The 20091-nt window shown below is 39.8% G+C and overlaps 1 protein-coding gene across 1 annotated transcript in view; it reads right to left on the reverse strand.

The window, feature by feature from the left end:
* The window catches only part of MAP7 (microtubule associated protein 7), a 133604-nt gene that overhangs the window by 23567 nt on the left and 89946 nt on the right, over positions 1 to 20091 (reverse strand). The window contains exons 4-8 of the mRNA XM_087817185.1: positions 10816 to 10979; positions 9792 to 9909; positions 9025 to 9111; positions 6402 to 6512; positions 1126 to 1239 (exon numbers count right to left, since the gene is read on the reverse strand). Of these exons, the coding sequence (XP_087673311.1) occupies positions 1126 to 1239; positions 6402 to 6512; positions 9025 to 9111; positions 9792 to 9909; positions 10816 to 10979 (594 nt within the window). The remainder of the gene's footprint in view (positions 1 to 1125; positions 1240 to 6401; positions 6513 to 9024; positions 9112 to 9791; positions 9910 to 10815; positions 10980 to 20091) is intronic.

A 20091-nucleotide genomic window follows, 5' to 3' on the forward strand; every position in this document is an offset into this window, starting at 1 on the left:
CTGTACACAGCATCACACAGGGTGCCAAGGATGGAGGGTAAACTCTTTCAAGGTCTAGTCCACTGATTTTCTAAGTGGCTCTGGTAAGTCACTTTGCCCCGAGGTTCCACAGGCAGGCGGTGGGAACGCTGAGCGTGCTTTCCTGACTACCTCCCAGGGATACTGTGAGAAGTAGTGTTAATATTAGGTCATTGTGCACCACAGATGAAAGACATCATAAAACTAAGAATTGTTATTTGTAAAGAGGGCTAGTGAACATGAAGAGGCTTGCAGAGGCAACGTGTTTTTTAAAGGGAACTTTGTGAAGAGGCTACGCAATTTCTTAAGTGCCAAAAATGAGGACCAGTAGACTGGTTATATCCACATACCAGTTGTGTCCAAAGATATCTGGGAAAATCCAAATCAACTCACCATGAGATGTTGCCAAAAGCTTAATATGTATCTTTCTTTCCAGTTACATACTTTAAATTAATTGGCTCATTCAAGCACATTTTGCATTTCAAAAAAATAGAGGAGTCATAACTAATTATAATAACCAGTACTTGGCACATTTTACATACTGTATTTTCAAATTATGTAACCAATAAGAACACTATAATTAGCCTTCTCCACAAGCCTTAGAGTTTTGGAAGGGTAGTCTCCCGAGATGAAGTATAAGACTGGCACAGGGAGGGTAAGTAGGAGCCTACAGCCACATTATGAAACTCTGTGCTTCAACTGGCTTGTGCTTCGATTTTATCCCCAAGTCCACATATTAGTATATTAAATTATTTCTGCCTCTGATCATCTGCTTAGATGCAGGGACAGAAAGAAAGGTAGGGAAAGGACAAGTGTTTCTGGGAATGCTACGAACAGATAAGTATCTGAAGCCTCTGATCACAGGGAGCGGCATCCTTTGTCTGCCTGGCATCTGGTGTCCAGATAAGAGGCTATGATGGACACTAAGAGAAAACAATGCCAGGGGCATGAAACCAACACCAACAGACACATTTCCAGAGCCATTCCACCCGGAGCAGAGAGAAGCACAGTGGGGAAAACAGAGATGTGGTTAGATGCTGGAGGCTCAGAGATGCTTCAAAAGGAGGACTTTCCGGCCCCATGAAGGTTGCACCTGGACAGTTTTACCTGTATCTCCAGACAAGGCAGCTGTGCTTTTACTTCTGGCCAGGAACGAGTGTGTGGGCGTCAGCAGTCTGCTAACAACGCTGCTCTCCCAGGGGCTGAGCTGCAGGCGGCGAGCTAAACGTCACCACATAAGCAAGATGTTAGAGGCATTCTTTCCAGGGCCAAGAGGGTGCAGAGCTTCACACCCATCGCTCCCACACGCCGGGCCTTCGAGAGAGGCCAGGCTCTCGGTCGAGGACAGCTGAAGAGTCAGGGCGACAGGAACCCTGCCCCAAGGAGCAGCTATGCTATAGCACTGCCTTTCTGCAAATGCCAGTTTGGCGGCAGGCTATCTGTATTGGTTTTATGGATGCAGAGTTTGCTAACCACCCTCCTTTAGCAGTCAACAGGTAACACAACAGAAATGCTATTTCCACTACACGTTTGGTGTGTATCACTGACTCCAGTCATACTTATCTGCGGTCTGCCCTCGTCGGGATGGCAGTGGACTGGTGGCACACACCTCAGCCAAGGGGCTTCCTAAGCACCCTGAATAATCAACTCCGCCAGGGTCTATGGCAGCTTAGTGCAAGCCTGGACTTATAAGTAAATAAAGACAGAAAGGGTCTCCACTACATTTTGACAGATCCCCATGAATTGTTACTTGGGCCACTGGGGGAAAATCAGACATAATAAAATGAATGAGGGCTCATGCACAGTTCTGCACAGAATTTCCTTTTGACTTTTCCATTCAGCAAGCCAGGTTCTTTCAAGTTCCTGCTTGGCAGCAACATAAAAATTTGGGGGGAAGATAAGGGTAAAGTTGAAGCAAGACAAAAATAAACAGAAAAGCGAAAATCCAATATAAACATAAAATTAGAGATTACTAGTTGGTGTGTGAAGAATCTGGAAAGCAAATTTAAGACAATGCAGTGAAGGACGGTCCCAAGTTATACTGGGGCTTGGCAAGTCCACTGTTAGGAAATGCATGCCAATCATCAATTACTTTATGTCAGCTTCCAGTGATGATCCATGAAAATACAGAAGATACTTTCCAAAATTACCAGGAAAGAAGTTTGCAAATATCACAGAAGTGATCATATATCTATTTTAGAACACATTTCCAAGTCACTTATAAAATACTTCAAAACCATCTAAACCTGACCAGGCCACTGTTCCTCACCGTAAACAGTAGGCGCAAATCCCTTTGCCTCTGGAGCAATTGTTCTTATAACAATCTTTCATATGCCATATTTTAAATGAATGACATTTATATTCTAGGAAAGTAGTTTTAATTGAAGCCATCCAGTGTTAAATGTGTTATAGAAAATATTTGCTTCTATTTGGAAGAGGTACCAACTTCCAATAAGAACCTTAATTATCTGACTTGACTTTAAAAGAGTAGTTTTTTGATCAAGGCTCTGGTGAATTTAAGAATCAGTGAATTGTTTATTAGATTTTTCTGGTTATTAGGAGGGCTTTCATGGTTAAATTAAATCTTATCTGACAGCAAGATGTTAACAAAAAGATCTGTTATAAAAATCAATGTAATAGTTACAGAGATAGTATAGTGTACACTGGGAAAAGTGCTAATTATAAACTATAGTATGGCAGTGTGCAGATGGGTGTGTTTTGTGTATCAACAACAAAAATACTGTAATCTAAAATTACAAAACATTCACAGAAGAAGATCAATGCATGGGGAAAAGTGATTAGGATTAAATGAAAATCTTCAACAGAACTCTATTTTTAATAGATGAGAAAGGGAAGAAGAGATGAATGCTTCCTTTTTTAGGTAAAATAAACTCTGTAGGCTGATTGGCAGAGGTGGTTTATCATTGAAAAGACATGTCTCCTCCTTTGTTAAGGAGTTCAATTACTTTATGTCTGTGCATCTTTAAGGCATCAACCAAAGAATTTGCCTCAAATGAAAATAATTAAAAACCCTCTTTGACCTGCGTTTAAAGCATATCCAAAGAGATATGTTTTAAAGCTCTGACCTGTGAATGAAAGATTTTGCTAAGACAAACACGTTTCCACTTCTACCATCTTCATAACTATGCCTTGAGCAAAAGAGACACACCTTTTCCATGAGGTAACTTTTTAGTAAAGCTTAGGACAGGAGAGTTAGTTTATTTATTTTTTCATCTAGAGGGACCTGATTTTAAGATGATAAGCTCCAGAAGGAATGGATATTAATTCTCATGAAACAACTCTAAAATATCGATCCTGTCTAAGCAGTTAAAAATGAGATATTGACTGTTCCCATAAGAGACCGTCCGGACCACGGGAAGCAAATAATCATGTTAGATATTTGCACTAGTATGTTCTCCATCAGCAGGAAACCACTATTCAGTTCCAGTTGATGGAGAAACCAGGCAAGTATTGCCAGGCCCTGATTTTTCATTAGAAATAGAAACCTAAATGGTATATGAAATCTTCCATCTAAAAAATGATGGCAATTAATTCAAATTAAAAAAAGGACAAAGACCCCTGCTCAGGTCAAGCAGAACATGCCTATGGGCAGAATTCAGTTTGAGGTCTACCACACCATGTCCCCTGCCCTAGATTCTAAGAAAAGAATGTATGGACTAATTTTAAGTAAAGAATAGGTGACTTAATTCTTACTTTTTTCAAACTCATTTGTCCTTGAGAAAAAAGCTGGTTAAGCAGGTAGCTTAAGCTAGTAAGATATACACATTTTAATGCAAAAATTTCCAGTGGCAATATTCTCTCTATTGCAGCAATTATAGAAATCTTTGGTAGTCAGGGGTTTCCTTTTAACTCAGGTCATTTTATCAGTCTATGTGACTATATTCAGGTGTGATAATTAAAATATTTAAAAACTGGTAGGACATAGGTGGATGCCACTCATTAGCTCTGCAGGGCCTGGGGAAGCACAACTTGGGGAAGTGGATATTTACCAAGTGGTGTGGAAATATTTCTATTTTTAATAACCAGTAGAGCATTCCAGCTGAATGTCAACCTTGAAAGTATCAGAGCCTCAGTTTAACACCAGCTCCAAGGCCTGTGCTGTGAGGCTGAGAAAGCTCAATCTAGTAATGGTATATAACCCTTAACAGATTAGTCTGGAAAAGGCTCTGCTTTAGTAATTTAATAAAAATGCTTTTTAAAATTTGCTGATAAAGTATAACCAACTTTTAAAAATAGCAGAAAATAAAATAAACTAGCTCAATTACTTAAATTTCCAGATCAGAGAAGTTCAAATTCAGAATTTTTATTCTCTTTAGAAGACCCGGCTTCTCTCACTGTCCTCCTGAGGGTTTTGCTTCACTTAAAAAAAACTGCTTCCTAAATCTACAGGGACCCCTGATGTCCCAAATCTTCCCTCCAGGCCAACCTTGTCTGTTAGACCCAGAAACATTTTGATGAACGGGAAGAAAAGCAGAACTGCCCAATTTAGCGCTCTCCCTCCTGTCCTTGGTCAGCTTAGTGTTCAATTTTATAAGCCTGTACCACAATTCAAGGGGCAGTTTTCCTGGCCCCGGCTTTGAATTGGTTATTGAACTTCCCTGGACCCTTAACCTTACCCAAAGGAAGAATGCACAGGGTCAGGGGTGATCTAAGGAAGGGTATCCATGAAGGTAAAACCTGAAGAGGCAGTGTAGCAACGACATGGTGAGAAGCTGGTGATCTCTGTTCTAGTCCCTCTAACAGTCAGTCTGTACCACACCAACTGCACCTCTTCGGGCCTCTTACCCCAACTGCAGTAGACGAGCCATCCAATACATTTTCTGCAGTTCTAAGATCCTGTTTCTTAAGAACATCCAATCAGCTACAATCATGCAAAATCTATAAAACATCTTATTTCTAGGTGACACAGTATCGTCCTCCTGATGACGTGTAGACGGGTTGCTGTCTGGCTTACTGCCCATCCCGCGCTCCCGGCCTTACCCCAATTTCAGCCGTGGGACGGCAGGAGGCAGGACACAAGGCTTAACTTAAAAGTACTGTAAAATCCCAATTGCAGCTTGTCTGAGATCCAGGTTTACAAAAGTATAAAATCAGAGAGCTAAGTGACCAGTTCCAAAGAAAAGATGGACAACTGTGAGAATAGCATCCACATGCTATATTTTACATTATATTAGGGGAATGAGTTTGAAAAGAAAGGCTATTTATGAAGGAATTTTAATTCATAATGTGTTTCTTTAACATATAAAAGGCCTCTAATTTGACTACATGTCTAATACTGATTTAGGCAAATCAGGTTAAAAAGAAAAAGAATGGTTTAAGTTAAAAGGCAAGAATAGGACGTTGTTGAAACATTTACTGCATTAGGAGATGAGTTATAAAACATCAGCCCATATAATATTGTACATAATTTTTATACAATATAAAATATACAAATACACATACACACATACAGAACATGCACACATTACATTCTTTTTCAAGACTATAAACACTGAACCTTTCCTGATCAGTTTCTTAATAAAACACTTAAAGTAACCACAACTTGTTACTTTTAAAGAGTATTTACTTTTATATTGCACAATAATTTTTTAAACTTTAAATCATTTTAATTATGTAAAACAAGTAGCTTATCTTAAAAGCTTGTTTTTTCCTACCATAATATATAAATATGTAAAATAAAACTTTGTTTTAATAAATAACAACATTCATGTACTGTAAATCCACGAGATGAATAAAGCTCAAAATTAAAATAAAATGTTAATTGGAAAACTATGATTATTAAAATATTTAGAAGGCTTCACTGATGATATTCTTGCAGTTAGGCCAAATCCCTTAAGAGTAAATGAATGGAAACCAAAAACCAGTCACACACACAAGAAATGTGGCAAGAAAGGTTTGGTTAAATGAGAAATAAATTAGCAAAATGAAATCTACCAACATGAATCAATTAAAAAGTATTTTTTTTAGAAAGTCAAAGCCTGGAATTTCCAAAGTACAGATGAAAAGTCAAAGACAGCATGATTGAAGTAAAATAAATGTTCGTAACAAAGATTATTTGCATGTTGGTGGATAAGTGGGTGATTTCTGGAGCTGTAAACTCAGTTACTAAAGAGTTGAGAGAAGCACCGCTTTCATCACTGCTAAATGCAATCATTCAGCCAAGTTCTAAAATGAGAAATGTTCTTGTCGCAAGGAAAATGCTGCTCAGCCGTTTATTGCTTTTTTACTCTGAAGTTTTTTTCTTCCTATTTAAGAAACGTAGGGAAAGCAACTTCAGATGCTTATTTTTATCTGTAAACATTCAGAAAAAAAAGCATTAAGTAAATAACAGAACACTTTTTTTGTTTTCCTTTTGACTGTACCTCTATCTGGAGAATTTAGTAAAGTTGCAGATGAAGAGGAGAGCCGCTTGCTAATGACGGGATCAACATGTTTCGAAAGATTCATGGTGGAAACTGACCGCCTGTCTGGATCTAAAACAAATGGAGATAATGCTAATTGACAGCCAGCATGCAGGATTGCAATTTCCTAGTTCGCTGATGCAAGGAAAAACTAGGACTGGATGCTTTCAGCTCTATCACTAGATCTTTCATAATAGCACAGTTTTCTAAGTGGACATTTTAAAGGTAACTTAAAGGGTAGAAATAAAATTCATTTGTCTTATAGGATAAAATAAATGTTCATTTCACCAGTTTGTCAGGCAGGGAAATTTAAGCATATTGTTATGATATGACAAATGACGGCAAGTGGAGGCCACTAAAACAATGGAGGCAGACTGTGAAGTAGAGAGGACTATAAAGGTGACAGCCTTCATAATTCCCCGAAGCAGGAACAATGGGGAAGAAATAGTGCTGGTGAAACAGAATGCAAAACACCCGAAGACAAAGGACAGCGGGCTCTGCGCATTTGCGGGTGCCTTTGCTCGCACACAGGGTCACCTTCACCCAGGGCGTGAAAATTCTTTACAGGAAAGCAGATTAACAAGAAGGAAAGAAGAGGAAACACTCTCGGTGTGGCAAGGATGGCTGCTATTGCATTTCTTTTTTCAAAGTCTACTAATAACCACATCGCTAAGCCTATAACATAGAGTTTAAGGGTAGAAACAGCCCATGAAGCTGCCTGAAAAAACCGACAGTAATGTAAAGAAAATTGGAATTTGTTTTCTTTAAGTTTATTAACAATATTGCTCATCCTGCTGTCGAGTAACTTTATAGCAATTCTTAAAGTTCAAGTCAAAAGAGAAATAGCAGCCATTTACAAGGCAAAAATCAAGTCTGTTAAAACAGTGGAACCAAGTTGTAACAATACTCATTGGCATACATCATGTTCCCTGAATAAAACTGTATATATTGAAAGTCTGAAAATCTCATATTTATGGAGGAGGCAGGTAGATGTTCTGACCTATAATAGCCAGAGGTAATAGCCAGGGTTTTGCTGTATCTTGTTTTATTTTCTATTGTTCACTTCTTAAGCTTTCAAAACCTAGTTGCCACTGGTCTAACTAACCTTGGTAAAAAAAATTTTACAGTGAACATTTCAAAATGAACACCTTAATCATGAAATTTGAGGTTCAAGGGCATGAGGAAGGATAATGAAAGCCATTTCCAGGTGATTTTGTAGTAATACATTCTATGATATTGCCTTATATGTTAAGCTCTAATTAGGGGAAAATTGTGTGTACATGCAGGCCTATTCTGCGTGGTTATGGAGGTAAAAAAAATATATTTATTACATTATGCTATACATAAGACAATTTTTAATCATTTCTTTTTCTCACTGAACCAAACACAAATTCATGAAATGTTCTGTGAAGAACTGGCTTAAACAGTATAAACTTTTACAAGCCAGTGCTAGTTGATGTCCGAGCAGTCAGACAACACACTGATTTAATCTCATATTTAAATTTAATTTCTAGGACCTGTTTGTTGGTCAGTAAACTGATCGAGTACCCACCACGAGTCAGACATTGCTGTGTAATAAGAGGTATTCAAAATGAGTGAGATCTGATTGCTGCTCTCAAGGTCACAGCAGATCATTTTGACCTTTGAGGATTTTGGCATGTTCCCATTATTTCCAAGCTTCTCTGTTCTGGTATAGCAGCATTTTCCTCTCAGTCACAGCCCTTATAAAAATGGGTTTTATCCAACAGTTTACACTCTCTTGCTCTGAGTGGCAGTGCTAACGGTCATTTATTGAACTCTGAGTGTGAGAGCAAGAATTACAGCTAAGTAACGTTATTTCCCCTCAAAGGAAATCTGTAACAGCATCTACTTCTGCCATAGGCATGTAAAACAAAGCCATATAAAAAAAAAAAATCAGTAAGGTTATAAAAATATATACCATGAGAGCTTTCCTTTCCTTCATGGAGTATATATGTAAAACTATCCCTAGAATAAAACATCCTCCATAAGTGACCCTAATGATTGCAGAGTTGATATGTGCCCCACCAAATAAGAGCCAAGAAAGGAAAATGCTGTCAATTTTGGTTCACTGTCAGGAAAGTAGACTGTGGTAATCTGATGGTAGATTTTTTTAAATGAAGGGGTTATAGAAGATCCAGTGGATGTTAGGAGTGAAAGAGATAGAGCAAACAAAAATCTGTAACATGCAGATTGAAACAAAAAGTGGCAGCACAGACCAGGAGTGGGGGAGGGGGGAGGAGGAGGGGAGTACAAACTGGGTGTACTTTGATCCCAGGTAATTTATTTGCTAAAAAACAGTTTTTAAAAGTTTTATCTAAAAATGATCACTTCAGGAGAAAGTAAACCTAGTCGCATATTATTATTTCAACAGCTTTAAGTCACCCGAGTTACATTATCACACTTAAGAAACACTGTGCTATATCCCAGATCTAGGCCTATGCACAGGATATGAAGCAAGCGTTATGACTAAGGTGGTGATGGTTCAGCTATTGATGAACTCTGGCCCTAGGTCTGAGGTGCTAGCTACAGGTCAGGCAATCAGCAATCATGGGGAGGTCTGTACCAGATTTTCTAGTACCACCCAAAGTTGTGAAGTGGTGGTCCAGGCCTGCTAAATCGAGAAAGGTGAGTGATGATTCAACAAAACCACCTGGGGACAGAATGTAAAACAATGATTTTTCAAAGTAATTTAAAAAAAGAGGCTAGTAGACTCACACAAATGAAAAAGAACTGACACACTCTATAAAATTCAAGGCGTATTGAATTTACAGTACAAAAATAAAGCCTTTCGCTAATTCCAAATTTCAGTATTTTCATGTTAAGAACGAGGGAATAGCTCAGATATCTACTACTATTTGTAGCTTCAAACCCTGCACTTTCTCTTACAGAGATGGTGTTACATACACTGTAGGGTCAGGTTACATAAGCTCATAGTATTGATTTTAATTAGTCAATATGACTATGCTTCTTCTAGAATAAAAGATAAGACAGGTGAACCAATTTCATAATCCTGAAACCCTATGCAAATTAATTAAAATAATGTAGAGTTGAAACTAGTATGTTTATTTGGAAGCATTGCATAGATGTCTCTCTCCTCAAGGACTTTTGTAACAAATGAGAAAAGCAGTCTGTGTTAAGGGGGAGAACCGTATCTTCTTACCTCCATCACCCTCTTATCCTCAAACAGTAGAAGCATCATCATCATTTAATTGTAGTATAATTATTTCAGCAGGATTTTTGTTTTGATAAGACTTAGAAAGAAGAAGCAACTGCACTTTTACTGTCCAGGAAAAAAAAAGGGGGTCGTGAAAGTGGTCCCTGCCTGGTTACCTGTACTGTGAATGCCGGGGCTCGCGTGGAGAGGGCCTCCCCATGACCAACGGTTATGCTTCTGTTTTGGCTTCTGGCTCCTTTCCATGGTACGTCGTACAACAGCTTCATGGCGCTCCTTAAATGGAATAGAGCAGCTGAATATTAGATTTTGACCTGGTTGTTTGAGGCTTCTTCTTAAAAAGAGTTTTTAAAAAAACTGATTTGGAGAGGGAGAGAATGGGAGAGAGAGGTGGGGGCATGGGGAGAGAAACATCGATCTGTTGTTCCACCCATTGATGCCTTCATTGGTTGCTTCTTATAAGTGCCCTGATTGGAGATCGGACCTGCAGTCTTGGGGTATCAGGACAACGCTCTGACCAACTGAGTTACCTGGCCAGGTCAAGGCTTCTTTAACTTAAGGCAGAGTGGAGTGAGCGGGAGCACTTGACCTCAGTACTCCTAATCTAGTTCCTAACATCTGCACCTTATCTTAAGGTGAGAATAATATCAGCCTGGGTCAGTTATTGAAATCATTAGGACCCAGTTGAAAAAGCCTGTTGCATACAGTAGGAACCTAAAGAAATGATCCTTATTATTTCTACTGTGAATACACGTGGTCCCACACCTGAAAAATGGAATTTAGAATCTGAGGATACAGGTAATCCTGATTCCACAACGCGCTGAGTTGCATGGCCTTGTAACTTACCCATTCTGAGTCTAAATTTCCATTTTTGCCAAGATTCAAGGAGACAATCTAGTATGTAAAAATGCTTGTCTGTGGTAGAGCCCTACAGAAACCCAGTGGTCTTAGACGTCAGTACAGATGAACTGACCATAAGTTATAGGCCCAGACCAGGGGAAAGGGGCTTGCAAAGCTTCTGTCACAATGAGAACACTCACGCCCCTCTCCGTGGCTTCCACACCCCAGCCTCCCTCCACGCGGGGCCGGCCTGCCCGCTGCTTCCTCGGAACCACCGTCCGCGCCGCGGCTCCTAATGGACAGCGGCGGCCGGCGCCGCGCCCCCGCCCCGGGGCGCCTTACTCGGTCTTCCTCCAGCCTCTGCCGCCGCTTCTCCTCCACCGCGGCCCTGCGCCGCTCCTCCCGCAGCCTCTGCTCTTCCAGCTTCTTCCTGCGCTCTTCCAGGTGCTTCTCGTAGTGCTGCCGGGCGCGCTCTTCCTTCTCCAGCCACAGCGTCTCTCTGGCGGCTGGCGGGGGGGGCGGGGAGGGGAGGGGAGGCGGGCGCACGGTTAGGCTGCGGGGCAGGCCCGCCCTTGCCTCCCTCAGGTTTTCAAGAAGAATGCGCCCCCCGGCTCATTTGGAGCACGATTTCCCACGCTGACAGTGAGGCTGACGAAGAGGCACTAAATTCTGCTCTTGGGGAATCCCTGCCGCCCTCCAGTTTGATACAGTATTACGCGGAGTAATGCACAGATCGCCTGCTCTGCGCCCAATTCTGACACTGATGGGATGCTCTGCAAACCAACAGTGCTACCTCTCTCTCTCTTTTTTAAAAACATGATGTCCTTCAGAGCGACACAACACTGGTTCTCTGACAGAATGAAAAGGACTTGGGAGAAAACCCCAAAGATGGATAGTTGGCCAAAGGCAGATTCCATGCCTCACAAGCACATCCTACTGAGTCAGGTCAACAATGCGAGGGGCCAAATGTGCAGCTGGTCTGGTGTGTGAAGAGCTCCTGACCTAGTCAGATAAGAAAGCATCACAAGCTGAACGAAAACACTCAATTCAAAAAATAGTGTTCTTTGAAATGCTCCTTCCTCCGTTTAGGGGAAAATATATAAAACTAATTTTTTAATATGATGCTTCCTTGAGCCATGAAATTCCAGAAAGAATTAAGTTCGAGAACAGAGGTTCCACTGTAGTTCTTAAGGTGGTTCTATCTCAACAGGGCTGGACATTACTACAAAGATAATTACTTTTACCCCAAATAATCTTCTAAAGGAATAACATATCTTTATCCATCAAACTCTTATTGAGTGCCAATTCCATTTTTTCTACCCGGAAGTCAAGATCCTATTGCAGAACCTTCTTTAAACAACTGTCTTTTTAAAAACAGTCATACCGAGAACAGGCAAACAATGGTGAAATAAGCAAATAACACTTTCATATTATTGAAGAGCATGCTGGTGAGTGCTGGAACCATTACCAAGAACAGATCATGCAACCTTTTAAATTAAAGGAGAGCACATGAGATATTTCAATATTTTAATAAGAATTAAATGATTTAAGAGATTTAGTTATTTAAAATATTTCCTAAAGAATGTGCCAGATAATGTGAAAGTTAAATTATTAAGAAATGCGTCTTAAACACAAGAAAAAATCAACAACTGCTGTGCACTGAATTGTGACCAACTCCCTCCAACCCCCCATTCATATGTTGAAGCCTTACTACTCAATATGACTGTATTTGGAGTCAGGGCCTTTAGGAGGTAATCATGGTAAAATGAGGTCACAAGAGTAGGGCCCTAATCCAATAGGATTGGAGTCCTTATAAGAAGAGACACCAGAGAGCTCTCTACTTCCCACTCTGCAAGCTCAGATGCTCATGCGAGAACAAAGCAGCCTTCTGCAAGCCAGGAAGAGAGCTCTCATCAGAAACTGAACCCTGTTGGAACCCTGACCTCGAACTTTCTAACCTCTGGAACTGTGAGAAAATAAATTTCTGTTTAAGCCACCTAGTCTATGCTATTTTGTTATGGCAACCTGAGCAGATAACTCATTCAGTATTTAAATCATTAACAACCACTAACTTCATAGAGGCAGCACTGTAAAAGTATAATAGCATGTCTGAAAAAGGAGCTGTGATGAATATTATTAACGTTTATTCGTGTGAAGTTAAAATTTCCCCTGGACTCTGGGATCATAACATTAAATGAAATGAAAACCCACTGTAGCCCCTAAAATACTGGACATTAACCAGTCAGTCCCATCCCTGAGCTGCTGCCACCAGGATTATATTCTAATGATGCCGGGACAGTATGTTAGTGCCACACGAAGGGGAGATGCACTATCAATCTGGACTCCATTTAGAAACGTACATCCGCTCTTCTACTCAAAAGAATTAAAAATGAAAAGCAGGGCATTGTAGTGGATAGAACACAGGAACCTGAGTCCACCCCCTATCCTGCCACTAAACAAGTAGTGACTTCTGTGGTCCTGTCCCCTCAAACTGCTATGGCACCATCTTCCTGACAGAGTGGCAGGCGGGCTCACGGTAACATTATAAAGCACTTTAGCACAGTGCCATATATGTCACAGGGACTCAGCACATCTAGATAATTATAGTGAGTGAATCTCTTTGACGATCATATTAATTCCTGTCCTGCTAGAGAGAAAATTCAGCCAACAGGAAGAACACAGGTCGGACAGAAAACTGAAGTGGTGCACTCATGGATTGGGTGGGCTCCCTATTCCAGTCACACTCAACAAGCCACTGCCTGGTCTGGTCCTTCTGAACAGGCTTACATCTGTGTAGGTGGAGTACAAATTTCACCACCAAATGAAGGAAAGAAAAACGTGACAGAGAATACTGTAATATTATCACTTAATCTCTGACACATACACAGCCGTTGTCTTAGTTTCATATTAAGATAAGCAAGGATATGAATCGGTTACTGCTAACACTGGGTACCAGAAGAGCCATTAATGTCAAGAAGGGTCAGAAAGTGACAAGTGTTAATATCTGAGTTCGGGTACTGATTCTGTCAATTATTCTGTGACCTTGGGAAAATTACCTAACCTATCTGAGTGCTAAATTAGAGAGTGTACACAAAATGATCTACCTGCAAGCTCTTTTCCATTTAACTCCCATGACTCAATTTGTTGTTTTTACCTCTGAGGACATGAGTGGGATTATAATTAGGTTTCTTTTTGACTTGATTTTTATGTTAAAAAATTTATTTAAAAATATATCTTTATTGATTGCAGAGAGAGGAAGGGAGAGGGAGAGAGAGATAGAAACATCAATGATGAGAGTCATTGATTGGCTGCCTCCTTTACGCCCTCTACTAGGGACTGAGCCCACCACCCTGACAGGTGCCCTCACCAGGAATTGAACCTCAATCTCCTGAAATAAATGTGGGAATATTACTACCAGACAAAATGGAATTGAAGATCAAATGGTGGGGGAGCACCCAAAGGAGTTAAGTAGTTCTCCCAAGACCATGTGATCTAAAAGAAGTAATTGAGATTTTAATTCAGCTCCGATTCCAAAGCCTGTACTCTGAGGTACTACACAATCCTTCCTCCACAGGCACAGCCGCCTGCCTGAAGTTTCAGCTTGAATTTCCCAGTCAGATCCATCACATCACCTTACTGATTATCTGCATATCTGTCCCTACCTCAAACCAGAACCTACTCTGTTTTCTATGCTTAGAAACCAGATTCATTTAACCCCCAAATGCTCTACAAAGTTAGGCCTCAGGGTCCTCCTCAATTTCTCCCTCATAAAATCAATTTTATCTCAACAAAGCAGTTTTTCAAAAAAATGTCTCCCACATCTAAACAAATGACCCTATCATTTTACATCAGAACTATCTCTACAATTTTTTTTATCTGCTCTCAATCTCCTCTCCTGGAGGCTATTGGGACTGAGGTGCTGGGACGGGGGTTTAGACCTGTGGAAGACCTTCCTCACACAATGGGCTGAAGGACTGAGATAAGAAACCTCTTATCTTCAGGGCCAGGCTTCAAAGAATGTTTCACCTACCCTGAAATAAACAGTTTTACCAAAGGAAACAAAGCCATGGTGTCCTTGGAATCCTTTGGTTACTGCCTCACCCTAATTCACTCTCACTCCTCAGAACCTGCCCCCCTCTCCACCCGGCTCTCACTGAGCCCTGCTGTCAGACCCGGAGGCACAAACACCCCTCTCTCTGCCTCCCCCGAGCTCAGAAACATTAGGCTTCCCCCGTTCCACACATCTAAGCCAGCTCTGTGGAATCACTTGACCTTCCGCCCTCGTCTCATCACCATCATCATCCCGGTGAGATGTCTTCACCTCTCACTTTGCTCTGACACCCACATGATTTACAGGTATTATCTTCGCAGCCACTCAGTGAGGTAGACACTGCTATTAAGCATTTTATTATGAGGAGTCTAGGACACAGAGAGGTGAAGTAACCTGCCTGACATCTCACAATAAGTCCGTGGTGGAACTGGAATTCAAACTCTGGACTGACTCAAGAGGCAAACAATGAACGACTATTGCTAAAAGACATCATTTGGAACACCTCCCTATGACTAACGTTCCTCTAAATTGGGGCAAGTTGGTCATCCATTGTGAAGATCCTGATCTTCTAATGTCACTCTCAGTCTTTCTTGTCATCTGTTTATAAGACCCTTTACTTTTCAGGTTTTAAGATCTTTCAATCTTCAGCCTTAAAGGCAAAGTAAATTTGAAAGAAACAAATAATGGCTGCTGAGTCACAATGATTCATTTCATCTTAGAGCTTCAGCCTCTGAGTTGCTTAATTCACCCCATAACAAGCATTTATTCTTTCCAGTCCTGAGCCTGCCTCATGATACAGTGCCTTTGGTATGTGCTGATGCCCATATCCCTCCCACTAATGTGTATTCAGGTCCCTTAGATGCTCATAACCTGCCTGACAGCCTTAGGAGCTTCTGTGCAGTACATTCATTAAGTGACAACTTCAGGAGATGCCAAGATTGACCACAGATCTGCCCAAGTTTTATCCAATAGAAATGTGGATTAGAAACACTCCTTCCCAAAACCCACTTTTTTTTTGTGGGTAGTTCTGTCAAAACCAATGACTGTCCTAATCAAATAATGTGAAGTATGAAATCAGGGGCAGTTTCACTTATGACTGTAATCAGAGGTACAGCATTCCTGCTTATTTACTAATTAACCCTAACCTCTCTATCAACATTTTTGAGATAAACATTCTAAGTCAGATTGAAATGATCATTTACTGCTTGACTACACTCTTATTAATACTACTGTTGCTGAGTTGATGACACATTGACATTAGGGAGAAAAAAAGGCAAAATAAAAAAGCTATGACTGGAAAGCAAGGAAGTCTGATGAAATTATCTGAGAGAAAAAAACTCCAATGTAATTTAATTGACGCATGTTTGAAGGTCAAAATCCTTTGCCTATTATCTTATTGTTGTTTCTAATATATTATATTATGATAAACCTTTTACAGCTTTGAACTTAGCTACGAAATCCAATATAAATGAATTGCATGACAGATTTTATTAGCTCAAAGTTTTCTTCACCAGCTATATGAGTTAATCATACAATTCTTTGAGAATCTTTCATAAATTTATAGAATCCCAGACAGTCCCAGTGGGGAATGTGGCTCCAATCACATCAATCTTCAAAAAGGGAAACCCTGAATCTCCCTAAACATGAAACACAATTTGTCTGGTAAACATTCCTTAAGTTTATTTTCTTGAATTTTGTCAACATACTATAGGACTATTAGTTTTATGACATACATGAAGAACGAGCGGCTTTACGGCACAACTGTTCGACAGATTACCTTCGTATATTTTTCCTCTGAGAAAATGCTTAGGAGCAAGAATTCAAGACTTGTTTGACTTAACAGTTATAAGGGCAGGTATTACATGATAATTTGGTAATGTTTTAACTAATTTGCTGTATGCCCTTGGCATTCACCTCTACTTATATTAAAATGCATAGACTCACTATTCATTTAACATTCAAAAGACAATTGTTAGACACTGTGTCAGGCACTGTCCTCGGTCCTGGGCTATAGAAGTAAAATAATGACACAGTCCTTTCTCTTATGGGGCTTATGGTCCAGTGGGGAGACCGACTTAGGTGAAATATGTACATTTAGATGTTGTCAGTGATATGGAGAAAAAGATAAAGTGCTAGTTTGAAATTTGAGTGAGGTGGTCAGGGAAGGTCTCACTGCAAAGATGGCATTTAAACCACGCCTGAAGGAGAGAGAAGGAGCTCCGCAGGTATCTCCGGAGGAGCATTCCGGGTGGGACACATAGCAATGAAAGCTACAGGAGGCTGATCTTTCCACTTCAATATCCCTCGTCCTGGCTCAATAGCAACCACACATTAAATATTAATTGAATGATCGAGTAAACTAAAATGGCATAAAATAACTTAAAAAAAAAGGTAGTGGTGGTTAGTTTTACTTTAAACTACCTAGTATAAAAAGTTAGGCTGTTCCAGAAATTCTATGTGCTCTGATCCTTGTGTTTTTGAAGAACAGTTGATAACCAGGATCCATTTCAAGTGCATATAGACAAAATGACATACTCAGTGGACTCCAAGGCTAACAAATGATCAATGCCACAAACAGTTCTCAAAAAGATGTCAGAAACTGCGTCAACACTTGCATTTCACCCTCTTGTGTGTCAAATGGAGCAGGCACTCGGCACTCCTGCACCTCACTGGTACGAGGAAGTAGCCTAACCCTTCATTCACACGAGAGTTTGCTCCGTGCCTGGCTAACTTCAGAAAGTCCACAGCAGCATGGAGGTAGGGATCGCTCTTACTTAACAGCATCACCACTTGTTGAGGACCTTTAACATGGCAGTGTCACCACTTGCTGAGGACTTTTCACATGGATCTTGGTGACTGTACCAATTAAAAGCATGTCTAAATAGCTGATATGACAGAAAGAAAAGAGGGTCTATTATCTACTCAGTTTTTCTAGATTCTCTCGGTTCCTTCCTTAAGCTAAATTATCACTCAGTGTTTTAAAAATAAAATAAATGACCTTCTATTAAATAAATTACATTCGCAACTATGGCAGGCCCACGCAATAAAAAGTACAACCACTGTCTTAATTTGCTACTAAATGTGATAATACATAGTGAAGTGTTTAGAACACTGCTTGGCCCATAGTTACTGCTTAATAAACATTGTTATTACTGTTTATTAATAACATTAAGGTAATTTAATATTATTACTTAATTAAAAACTAGGGTAAAATCAGTAAAAATCAGTAAATATTTATTATACATCTATTTAAACTTAGTGCTATGCCATGTATTAGTATACAAAGAATTGGAAAACAACGGTCATACGCTTCAAAAGCTTAAAATATACACAACCAGGGCGTAATATAAAATTCAACCAGAGAAAGTTTAGTAGAGTGTAAAATGGCATTATGATGTGAACTAAAATATGATAGTTACATAAGATATAGTGAGAAAATGATAGAATTTCCAAAAGGAGAAAGATAATGAGGGCTAAAAAGGCTTCAAAAAGAAAGACTGGCACTAACTCTGACAGAGCTGGGCTAGTGCAGGACATCAACGAGACTGAACCAGTGACTGAGACGTAGGCGCATTATGGCCCGGACTAGGACCATAGCAGGGGCAGCAAATGCAGTCATGGGACTGAGATTTATGCCGAAGACAGAGGTCAGCTAGTCTTATGACTAAATGGATTTAGGATAAAGAGAGAGCAGCAACTTCCACTCACATACTGGGCTAGAGAGAGCTGAATCCCCAGCTAGAGGACTCGGCTGAGTCCAGACTGACCACTGGTAGCTACAAGTGGCTCAACAGGCCAGGGTGGGGACTGGCCAGTGCACAGCATTGAGCCACCAAGGAAGAGAGAATGTTTTATCCTGCAAAAGACCCAGTGCTAACACTGGTAGTCAGAAAGATACCAGTTCCTCTAGCAGCACCAGAGGTATCAAAAATAGCTACAAGGAATAATTTCTTGAGGCCAAAAAAAATATTGGTGCAACTGATAGGAACACAGAAATTACCCAGAGGAGTAAATTTTGGAGTGAAAGCTGATGTACAATTTATTTGTATAGAAGCTGAGTTTCAGATAATGGGAATGCATCCACTGCTTTATGAGTAGCTGGAAATGCAAAGCCCGTATCATCAGAAAAGGGGAGTTGAAACCATGAGAACAAATAAGATCCTTCCCCCCCCCAGTAAAAAACAAAATTAAAGTTTAGAAGAGAAATGGCAAAAAAAGATGTAGAAGTCAAGAGAGAGCAGTTTGAAGAAATGGCCTGAAAAGAATCAGATGAAATGGAGTAGTTGAGCAGATTCCTTCATGTATAAAGCTTTTAATGCTCAACCAGACAGAACAATCCCAAACATGAAGGATTATGCCTGATTTTATGTAATAAATTGAAAGATAACGTAGAAAGAGCAGGCCACATGACATAATCCTGCCATAAAAGCATTAAAGCATGACTCGGAGGGTTAACCCACAGAAAGTTATTAATAGGACCTCCATTTGCAATCAGTACAAACACGATATGCCACCAAAAAAACAAACAAAACAAAAAGACTTTTATTCTCTCTACCTTGATTTTTTTAAAATGTGGATTAAAAAGAATCTTTCAATGTTAATTTAAACCTACATCCAACAGTGAATAATCAGTCTCACTGACCAATCACTTTAGATTTTGCTTTGTTGGAATTTCTGGAATGGATTCCTGTTTTTTTTCTCCTTTAACTTGGAAAGCTGTAAAGTTTGAAAGCTTTGTAATACTGATGTTACCAATGTTTTTTGCTTTCAAAAAAGCACAGTCCAAATATCTGTTATTAAGTGATAGTCCCCTAGCCCCTTTTAAAAAAATATTCAACTGCTACCATAGCTTCTGCAAAGCACAGTGTATGGGTAGTTCGTCAAGTGTGCCCTTTGATTTTCTGTTAATACTAAAGAATTTTTAGAAATCACCCTTATGTATTCAAAGGCACAGCTTAAATTCAATGCTAGACTTTAGATGACTCTTTAAAGATGTATGCATGTGCATTTGCAAGAATGTTTATTTGTATATTTATGAAGATTCCAGGGAGCCTCTCAAGACTTAGTTTCTACTATGATGGCTTAAATGGAAAAGAATTAGCAATGAGAAAATTAAAATTTAAAAATGCAATAGAACTCACACAAATGAAAAATAAGAATTGATGTATTTCATTAAAATTATGATTCTCAACAATAACAAAAGAGATGATACCAAATTTAAAGAAAACTATGATATTTAACAGGGCAGGGTTATGAAGAAAGAGAAACACTGTATATTAAATACTGGTTCATCAAAAAAGTAAAATACAATAGGATAATACAATAATCTGAAAATTACTCTGACCCATGTACTAATCCGAGGAGCACGTCGGGTCTGTTACCAAATGCCTTCTTCCCACCTGTCCTTGCATCTGCCCTGCAGTCCCGCCTCTTGTTTCCCTGCACGACTCTTCTTCACCCTCTAGTTGGAAGCCCAGGTGACACTGACATCCCCAGACTGGGTTAGGTGTTTCTGTGGTTCTCAACACCCCTTGTGCACACCTCTCCGGTACCATCCTGTATTATAA

The sequence above is a fragment of the Miniopterus natalensis genome, chromosome 5 (assembly GCF_054644295.1).
Source record: "Miniopterus natalensis isolate mMinNat1 chromosome 5, mMinNat1.hap1, whole genome shotgun sequence".
Taxonomy (NCBI): Eukaryota; Metazoa; Chordata; class Mammalia; order Chiroptera; family Miniopteridae; genus Miniopterus; species Miniopterus natalensis.